This window comes from Antechinus flavipes, chromosome 5 (genome assembly GCF_016432865.1).
Source record: "Antechinus flavipes isolate AdamAnt ecotype Samford, QLD, Australia chromosome 5, AdamAnt_v2, whole genome shotgun sequence".
Taxonomy (NCBI): domain Eukaryota; kingdom Metazoa; phylum Chordata; class Mammalia; order Dasyuromorphia; family Dasyuridae; genus Antechinus; species Antechinus flavipes.
In genome coordinates this window covers 259,797,964-259,809,305 of record NC_067402.1, presented here as the reverse complement: position 1 = coordinate 259,809,305, position 11,342 = coordinate 259,797,964, and the positions used below count along the sequence as shown (strand labels likewise).

At 28.5% G+C, this 11,342-nt stretch overlaps 1 protein-coding gene across 1 annotated transcript in view; it reads left to right on the top strand.

Annotated features, from left to right (window-relative positions):
• The first annotated feature begins 10,895 nt into the window (after positions 1-10,895).
• Positions 10,896-11,342, top strand: part of LOC127538748 (ankyrin repeat domain-containing protein 7-like) — a 110,487-nt gene continuing 110,040 nt past the window's right edge. Inside the window, exon 1 of the mRNA XM_051962493.1 lies at positions 10,896-10,996. Coding sequence (XP_051818453.1) covers positions 10,896-10,996 — 101 coding nt within the window. The remainder of the gene's footprint in view (positions 10,997-11,342) is intronic.

Below are 11,342 nucleotides of genomic sequence, written 5' to 3'. Positions count from 1 at the left end.
TTAAATTCCATTTAAATCTATAGACAAAATGATATTTTAGTAAAATCTTAGGATTCGTATATGGAGACTGTTAGATCAGTGCCAAAATATCTACACTCTATGTATATTGCTACTGCCAGACAGATTTTGAAATCGTAATATGTTTCTTTACTTGTGTTTTTCTCTATACAGATTCATATTACATTTGGGAAAAAAGAAAGCATTTTCTGTACATAAACCATTAGTAAAATTTTAAAATTCACAATGGGCAATACTCAAAAGAAACATTAACCATTTAGAAAAGATGAGTATTGGAATACAGGAAGAATTGTCACAAATAGGAAAAACTAAATCACAGAGAATGAAAGAGCAGAATGTGAGAGAGAACTCGATAGAAGCAGATATGGAACTCATATGTTTAAAGGAAGTTTTGAAAGCATTTCTCTTACAATGAAACATTGTGACATATATTTTCTTATAGTAAGAGGAATTCTGAGGATTAAATAGTTTTTTTTTTTTTAATAAAATAATGTGTAACTTAGAGGTTCTGTTTACCTGTCTAAAACAACCCAATGTAGGTTAGTTTAATTCCATTTAAATGTATAGACAAAATGATATTTTAATAAAATCTTAGGATTCGTATATGGAGACTGTTAGATCAGTGCCAAAATATCTACAATCTATGTATATTGCTACTGCCAGACAGATTTTGAAATCCTAATATGTTTCTTTACTTGTGTTTTTCTCTATACAGATTCATACTACATTTGGGGAAAAAAGAAAGCATTTTCTGTATATAAACCATTAGTAAAATTTTAAAATTCACAATGGGCAATACTCAGAAGAAACATTAACGATTTTCAAAAGATGAGTATTGCAATACAGGAAGAATTGTCACAAATAGGAAAAACTAAATCATAGTTAGAGAATGAAAGAGCAGAATGTGAGAGAGAACTCGATAGAAGCAGATATGGAACTCATATGTTTAAAGGAAGTTTTGAAAGCATTTCTCTTACAATGAAACATTGTGACATATATTTTCTTATAGTAAGAGGAATTCTGAGGATTAAAAAGTTTTTTTTTTAATAAAATAATGTGTAACTTAGAGATTCTTTTTACCTGTCTAAAACAACCCAATGTAGGTTAGTTTAAATTCCATTTAAACGTATAGACAAAATGATATTTTAGTAAAATCTTAGGATTCCTATATGGAGACTGTTAGATCAGTGCCAAAATATCTACAGTCTATGTATATTGCTACTGCCAGACAGATTTTGAAATCCTAATATGTTTCTTTACTTGTGTTTTTCTCTATACAGATTCATACTACATTTGGGGAAAAAAGAAAGCATTTTCTGTATATAAACCATTAGTAAAATTTCAAAATTCACAATGGGCAATACTCAGAAGAAACATTAACCATTTTCAAAAGATGAGTATTGCAATACAGGAAGAATTGTCACAAATAGGAAAAACTAAATCACAATTAAAGAATGAAAAAGCAGAATGTGAGAGAGAACTCTATAGAAGCAGGTATGGAACTCATATGTTTAAAGGAAGGTTTGAAAGCATTTCTCTTACAATGAAACATTGTGACATATATTTTCTTATAGTAAGAGGAATTCTGAGGATTAAATAGTTTTTTTTTTTAAATAATGTATAACTTAGAGATTCTGTATAGCTGTCTTAAACAACCCAAGGTAGGTTATTTTAAATTCCATTTAAAACTATAGATGAAATGATATTTTAGTAAAATCTTAGGATTCTATGTGGAGAGACTTTTAGATCAGTGCCAAAGTATCTACAATCTATGTATATTGCTACTGCCAGACAGATTTTGAAATCCTAATATGTTTCTTTACTTGTGTTTTTCTCTATACACATTCAGATTACATTCAAAAAAAAAAGGAAGTACTTCCTGTACATAAACCATGAATAGAATTTTAAAATTCACAATTTACACAACTCAAAAGAAGTGTTAATGATTTACAAAAGATGGCTATTGCCTACAGAAAGAATTGCTTCAAATAGGAAAAACTAAAACACAGTTAGAGAATGAAAAAGCAGAATGTGAGAGAGAACTCGATAGAAGCAGAATGGATCTCATTTGTTTAAATAAAGGTTTGAAAGCATTTCTCTTACAATGAAACATTGTGACATATATTTTCTTATAGTAAGAGGAATTCTGAGGATTAAATAGTTTTTTTATTTTTTTAATAAAATAATGTGTAACTTAGAGATTCTGTTTACCTGTCTAAAACAACCCAATGTAGGTTAGTTTAAATTCCATTTAAATGTATAGACAAAATGATATTTTAGTAAAATCTTAGGATTCGTATATGGAGACTGATAGATCAGTGCCAAAATATCTACAGTCCATGTATATTGCTACTGCCAGACAGATTTTGAAATCCTAATATGTTTCTTTACTTGTGTTTTTCTCTATACAGATTCATACTACATTTGGGGAAAAAAGAAAGCATTTTCTGTATATAAACCATTAGTAAAATTTTAAAATTCACAATGGGCAATACTCAGAAGAAACATTAACCATTTTCAAAAGATGAGTATTGCAATACAGGAAGAATTGTCACAAATAGGAAAAACTAAATCAAAGTTAGAGAATGAAAGAGCAGAATGTGAGAGAGAACTCGATAGAAGCAGATATGGAACTCATATGTTTAAAGGAAGTTTTGAAAGCATTTCTCTTACAATGAAACATTGTGACATATATTTTCTTATAGTAAGAGGAATTCTGAGGATTAAATAGTTTTTTTTTTTTTTTTTAATAATGTGCAACTTACAGATTCTGTTTATCTGTCTAAAACAAGCCAAGGTAGGCTATTTTAAATTCCATTTAAATGTATAGACAAAATGATATTTTAGTAAAATATTAGGATTCATATATGGGGAAACTGTTAGATCAGTGCCAAAATATCTACAGTCTATGTATATTGCTACTGCCAGACAGATTTTGAAATCCTAATATGTTTCTTTACTTGTGTTTTTCTCTATACAGATTCATACTACATTTGGGGAAAAAAGAAAGCATTTTCTGTATATAAACCATTAGTAAAATTTTAAAATTCACAATGGGCAATACTCAGAAGAAACATTAACCATTTTCAAAAGATGAGTATTGCAATACAGGAAGAATTGTCACAAATAGGAAAATCTAAATCACAATTAAAGAATGAAAAAGCAGAATGTGAGAGAGAACTCTATAGAAGCAGGTATGGATCTCATATGTCTAAAGGAACGTTTGAAAGCATTTCTCTTACAATGAAACATTGTGACATATATTTTCTTATAGTAAGAGGAATTCTGAGGATTAAATAGTTTTTTTTTTTAAATAATGTATAACTTAGAGATTCTGTATAGCTGTCTTAAACAACCCAAGGTAGGTTATTTTAAATTCCATTTAAAACTATAGACGAAATGATATTTTAGTAAAATCTTAGGATTCGTATGTGGAGACTTTTAGATCAGTGCCAAAGTATCTACAATCTATGTATATTGCTACTGCCAGACAGATTTTGAAATCCTAATATGTTTCTTGAGTTTTTCTCTATACAGATTCATATTACATTTGGGGAAAAAAGAAAGTATTTTCTATATATAAACCATTAGTAAAATTTAAAAATTCACAATGGGCAATACTCAAAAGAAACATTAACCATTTAGAAAAGATGAGTATTGGAATACAGGAAGAATTGTCACAAATAGGAAAAACTAAATCACAGTTAGAGAATGAAAGAGCAGAATGTGAGAGAGAACTCGATAGAAGCAGATATGGAACTCATATGTTTAAAGGAAGTTTTGAAAGCATTTCTCTTACAATGAAACATTGTGACATATATTTTCTTATAATAAGAGGAATTCTGAGGATTAAATAGTTTTTTTTTTTTTTTAATAAAATAATGTGTAACTTAGAGGTTCTGTTTACCTGTCTAAAACAACCCAATGTAGGTTAGTTTAAATTCCATTTAAATGTATAGACAAAATGATATTCTAGTAAAATCTTAGGATTCGTATATCGAGACTGTTAGATCAGTGCCAAAATATCTACAGTCTATGTATATTGCTACTGCCAGACAGATTTTGAAATCGTAATATGTTTCTTTACTTGTGTTTTTCTCTATACAGATTCATATTACATTTGGGGAAAAAAGAAAGCATTTTCTGTACATAAACCATTAGTAAAATTTAAAAATTCACAATGGGCAATACTCAAAAGAAACATTAACCATTTAGAAAAGATGAGTATTGGAATAAGGAAGAATTGTCACAAATAGGAAAAACTAAATCACAGAGAATGAAAGAGCAGAATGTGAGAGAGAACTCGATAGAAGCAGATATGGAACTCATATGTTTAAAGGAAGTTTTGAAAGCATTTCTCTTACAATGAAACATTGTGACATATATTTTCTTATAGTAAGAGGAATTCTGAGGATTAAATAGTTTTTTTTTTTTCGTAAAATAATGTGTAACTTAGAGGTTCTGTTTACATGTCTAAAACAACCCAATGTAGGTTAGTTTAAATTCCATTTAAATGTATAGACAAAATGATATTCTAGTAAAATCTTAGGATTCGTATATCGAGACTGTTAGATCAGTGCCAAAATATCTACTGTCTATGTATATTGCTACTGCCAGACAGATTTTGAAATCTTAATATGTTTCTTTACTTGTGTTTTTCTCTATACAGATTCATACTACATTTGGGGAAAAAAGAAAGCATTTTCTGTATATAAACCATTAGTAAAATTTCAAAATTCACAATGGGCAATACTCAGAAGAAACATTAACCATTTTCAAAAGATGAGTATTGCAATACAGGAAGAATTGTCACAAATAGGAAAATCTAAATCACAATTAAAGAATGAAAAAGCAGAATGTGAGAGAGAACTCTATAGAAGCAGGTATGGATCTCATATGTTTAAAGGAAGGTTTGAAAGCATTTCTCTTACAATGAAACATTGTGACATATATTTTCTTATAGTAAGAGGAATTCTGAGGATTAAATAGTTTTTTTTTTTTAAATAATGTATAACTTAGAGATTCTGTATAGCTGTCTTAAACAACCCAAGGTAGGTTATTTTAAATTCCATTTAAAACTATAGGTGAAATGATATTTTAGTAAAATCTTAGGATTCGTATGTGGAGACTTTTAGATCAGTGCCAAAGTATCTACAATCTATGTATATTGCTACTGCCAGACAAATTTTGAAATCCTAATATGTTTCTTTACTTGTGTTTTTCTCTATACACATTCAGATTACATTCAAGAAAAAAAGGAAGTACTTCCTGTACATAAAACATGAATAGAATTTGTAAATTCAGAATTTACATAACTCAAAAGAAATGTTACTGATTTACAAAAGATGGCTATTGGCCTACAGAAAGAATTGCTTCAAAGAAGGAAAACTAAAACACAGTTAGAGAATGAAAAAGCAGAATGTGAGAGAGAACTCTATAGAAGCAGGTATGGATCTCATTTGTTTAAATAAAGGTTTGAAAGCATTTCTCTTACAATGAAACATTGTGACAAATATTTTCTTAGAGTAAGAGGAATTCTGTGCCAAAATATCTACAGTCTATGTATATTGCTACTGCCAGACAGAATTTGAAATCCTAATATGTTTCTTTACTTGTGTTTTTCTCTATACAGATTCATATTACATTTGGGGAAAAAAGAAAGTATTTTCTGTATATAAACCATTAGTGAAATTTAAAAATTCACAATGAGCAATACTCAAAAGAAACATTAACCATTTAGAAAAGATGAGTATTGGAATACAGGAAGAATTGTCACAAATAGGAAAAACTAAATCACAGTTAGAGAATGAAAGAGCAGAATGTGAGAGAGAACTCGATAGAAGCAGATATGGAACTCATATGTTTAAAGGAAGTTTTGAAAGCATTTTCTTACAATGAAACATTGTGACATATATTTTCTTATAGTAAGAGGAATTCTGAGGATTAAATAGTTTTTTTTTTTTTTTTTAATAAAATAATGTGTAACTTAGAGGTTCTGTTTACCTGTCTAAAACAACCCAATGTAGGTTAGTTTAAATTCCATTTAATGTATAGACAAAATGATATTTTAGTAAAATCTTAGGATTCGTATATGGAGACTGTTAGATCAGTGCCAAAATATCTACAGTCTATGTATATTGCTACTGCCAGACAGATTTTGAAATCCTAAAATGTTTCTTTACTTGTGTTTTTCTCTATACAGATTCATACTACATTTGGGGAAAAAAGAAAGCATTTTCTGTATATAAACCATTAGTAAAATTTTAAAATTCACAATGGGCAATACTCAGAAGAAACATTAACCATTTTCAAAAGATGAGTATTGCAATACAGGAAGAATTGTCACAAATAGGAAAAACTAAATCACAGAGAATGAAAGAGCAGAATGTGAGAGAGAACTCGATAGAAGCAGATATGGAACTCATATGTTTAAAGGAAGTTTTGAAAGCATTTCTCTTACAATGAAACATTGTGACATATATTTTCTTATAGTAAGAGGAATTCTGAGGATTAAATAGTTTTTTTTTTTTTTAAATAATGTGCAACTTACAGATTCTGTTTATCTGTCTAAAACAAGCCAAGGTAGGCTATTTTAAATTCCATTTAAATGTATAGACAAAATGATATTTTAGTAAAATATTAGGATTCGTATATGGGGAAACTGTTAGATCAGTGCCAAAATATCTACAGTCTATGTATATTGCTACTGCCAGACAGATTTTGAAATCCTAATATGTTTCTTTACTTGTGTTTTTCTCTATACAGATTCATACTACATTTGGGGAAAAAAGAAAGCATTTTCTGTATATAAACCATTAGTAAAATTTAAAATTCACAATGGGCAATACTCAGAAGAAACATTAACCATTTTCAAAAGATGAGTATTGCAATACAGGAAGAATTGTCACAAATAGGAAAATCTAAATCACAATTAAAGAATGAAAAAGCAGAATGTGAGAGAGAACTCTATAGAAACAGGTATGGATCTCATATGTTTAAAGGAAGGTTTGAAAGCATTTCTCTTACAATGAAACATTGTGACATATATTTTCTTATAGTAAGAGGAATTCTGAGGATTAAATAGTTTTTTTTTTTAAATAATGTATCACTTAGAGATTCTGTATAGCTGTCTTAAACAACCTAAGGTAGGTTATTTTAAATTCCATTTAAAACTATAGACGAAATGATATTTTAGTAAAATCTTAGGATTCGTATGTGGAGACTTTTAGATCAGTGCCAAAGTATCTACAATCTATGTATATTGCTACTGCCAGACAGATTTTGAAATCCTAATATGTTTCATGTGTTTTTCTCTATACAGATTCATATTACATTAGGGGAAAAAAGAAAGTATTTTCTATATATAAACCATTCGTAAAATTTAAAAATTCACAATGGGCAATACTCAAAAGAAACATTAACCATTTAGAAAAGATGAGTATTGGAATACAGGAAGAATTGTCACAAATTGGAAAAACTAAATCACAGAGAATGAAAGAGCAGAATGTGAGAGAGAACTCGATAGAAGCAGATATGGAACTCATATGTTTAAAGGAAGTTTTGAAAGCATTTCTCTTACAATGAAACATTGTGACATATATTTTCTTATAATAAGAGGAATTCTGAGGATTAGTTTTTTTTGTTATTTTTTTTTAAATAATGGTAACTTAGAGATTCTGTTTAGCTGTCTAAAACAACCCAAGATAGGTTATTTTAAATTCCATTTAAATCTATAGACAAAATGATATTTTAGTAAAATCTTAGGATTCGTATATGGAGACTGTTACATCAGTGTCAAAATATCTACAGTCTATGTATTTTGCTACTGCCAGACAGATTTTGAAATCGTAATATGTTTCTTTACTTGTGTTTTTCTCTATACAGATTCATATTACATTTGGGAAAAAAGAAAGCATTTTCTGTACATAAACCATTAGTAAAATTTAAAAATTCACAATGGGCAATACTCAAAAGAAACATTAACCATTTAGAAAAGATGAGTATTGGAATACAGGAAGAATTGTCACAAATAGGAAAAACTAAATCACAGAGAATGAAAGAGCAGAATGTGAGAGAGAACTCGATAGAAGCAGATATGGAACTCATATGTTTAAAGGAAGTTTTGAAAGCATTTCTCTTACAATGAAACATTGTGACATATATTTTCTTATAGTAAGAGGAATTCTGAGGATTAAATAGTTTTTTTTTTTTCATAAAATAATGTGTAACTTAGAGGTTCTGTTTACCTGTCTAAAACAACCCAATGTAGGTTAGTTTAAATTCCATTTAAATGTATAGACAAAATGATATTTTAGTAAAATCGTAGGATTCGTATATGGAGACTGTTAGATCAGTGCCAAAATATCTACAGTCTATGTATATTGCTACTGCCAGACAGATTTTGAAATCCTAATATGTTTCTTTACTTGTGTTTTTCTCTATACAGATTCATACTACATTTGGGGAAAAAAGAAAGCATTTTCTGTATATAAACCATTAGTAAAATTTTAAAATTCACAATGGGCAATACTCAGAAGAAACATAACCATTTTCAAAAGATGAGTATTGCAATACAGGAAGAATTGTCACAAATAGGAAAATCTAAATCACAATTAAAGAATGAAAAAGCAGAATGTGAGAGAGAACTCTATAGAATGTTCATATTCTATATACCATAGAAGGTATGGATCTCATATGTTTAAAGGAAGGTTTGAAAGCATTTCTCTTACAATGAAACATTGTGACATATATTTTCTTATAGTAAGAGGAATTCTGAGGATTAAATAGTTTTTTTTTTTTAAATAATGTATAACTTAGAGATTCTGTATAGCTGTCTTAAACAACCCAAGGTAAGTTATTTTAAATTCCATTTAAAACTATAGATGAAATGATATTTTAGTAAAATCTTAGGATTCGTATGTGGAGACTTTTAGATCAGTGCCAAAGTATCTACAATCTATGTATATTGCTACTGCCAGACAAATTTTGAAATCCTAATATGTTTCTTTACTTGTGTTTTTCTCTATACACATTCAGATTACATTCAAGAAAAAAAGGAAGTACTTCCTGTACATAAACCATGAATAGAATTTGTAAATTCAGAATTTACATAACTCAAAAGAAATGTTAATGATTTACAAAAGATGGCTATTGGCCTACAGAAAGAATTGCTTCAAAGAAGGAAAACTAAAACACAGTTAGAGAATGAAAAAGCAGAATGTGAGAGAGAACTCTATAGAAGCAGGTATGGATCTCATTTGTTTAAATAAAGGTTTGAAAGCATTTCTCTTACAATGAAACATTGTGACATATATTTTCTTAGAGTAAGAGGAATTCTGTGCCAAAATATCTACAGTCTATGTATATTGCTACTGCCAGACAGATTTTGAAATCCTAATATGTTTCTTTAAATAATGTGTAACTTAGAGATTCTGTTTACCTGTCTAAAACAACCCAATGTAGGTTAGTTTAAATTCCATTTAAATGTATAGACAAAATGATATTTTAGTAAAATCTTAGGATTCGTATATGGAGACTGTTAGATCAGTGCCAAAATATCTACAGTCTATGTATATTGCTACTGTCAGACAGATTTTGAAATCGTAATATGTTTCTTTTTACTTGTGTTTTTCTCTATACAGATTCATATTACATTTGGGAAAAAAGAAAGCATTTTCTGTACATAAACCATTAGTAAAATTTAAAAATTCACAATGGGCAATACTCAAAAGAAACATTAACCATTTAGAAAAGATGAGTATTGGAATACAGGAAGAATTGTCACAAATAGGAAAAACTAAATCACAGTTAGAGAATGAAAGAGCAGAATGTGAGAGAGAACTCGATAGAAGCAGATATGGAACTCATATGTTTAAAGGAAGTTTTGAAAGCATTTCTCTTACAATGAAACATTGTGACATATATTTTCTTATAGTAAGAGGAATTCTGAGGATTAAATATTTTTTTTTAATAAAATAATGTGTAACTTAGAGATTCTGTTTACCTTTCTAAAACAACCCAATGTAGGTTAGTTTAAATTCCATTTAAATGTATAGACAAAATGATATTTTAGTAAAATCTTAGGATTCGTATATGGGGAAACTGTTAGATCAGTGCCAAAATATCTACAATCTATGTATATTGCTACTGCCAGCCAGATTTTGAAATCCTAATATGTTTCTTTACTTGTGTTTTTCTCTATACAGATTCATACTACATTTGGGGAAAAAAGAAAGCATTTTCTGTATATAAACCATTAGTAAAATTTAAAAATTCACAATGGGCAATACTCAGAAGAAACATTAACCATTTTCAAAAGATGAGTATTGCAATACAGGAAGAATTGTCACAAATAGGAAATCTAAATCACAATTAAAGAATGAAAAAGCAGAATGTGAGAGAGAACTCTATAGAAGCAGGTATGGATCTCATATGTTTAAAGGAAGGTTTGAAAGCATTTCTCTTACAATGAAACATTGTGACATATATTTTCTTATAGTAAGAGGAATTCTGAGGATTAAATAGTTTTTTTTTTTTAAATAATGTATAACTTAGAGATTCTGTATAGCTGTCTTAAACAACCCAAGGTAGGTTATTTTAAATTCCATTTAAAACTATAGACGAAATGATATTTTAGTAAAATCTTAGGATTCGTATATGGAGACTGTTAGATCAGTGCCAAAGTATCTACAATCTGTATATTGCTACTGCCAGACACATTTTGAAATCCTAATATGTTTCTTTACTTGTGTTTTTCTCTATACAGATTCATATTACATTTGGGAAAAAAGAAAGTATTTTCTATATATAAACCATTAGTAAAATTTAAAAATTCACAATGGGCAATACTCAAAAGAAACATTAACCATTTAGAAAAGATGAGTATTGGAATACAGGAAGAATTGTCACAAATAGGAGAAACTAAATCACAATTAAAGAATGAAAAAGCAGAACGTGAGAGAGAACTCTATAGAAGCAGGTATGGCTCTCACATGTTTAAATGAAGGTTAAAAGCATTTCTCTTACAATGAAACATTGTGACATATATTTTCTTATACTAAGAGGAATTCTGAGGATTAAATACTTTTTTTTTTAATAAAATAATGTGTAACTTAGAGATTCTGTTTAGCTGTCTAAAACAACCAAGGTAGGTTATTTTAAATTCAATTTAAATCTACTGACAAATTGGTATTTTAATAAAATCTTAGGATTTGTATGTGGAGACTGTTATATTAGTATCAAAGTATCTACAGTCTATATATATTGCTACTGAACGATAGATTTTGAAATCCTAATATGTTTCTTTACCTGTGTTTTTCTCTATA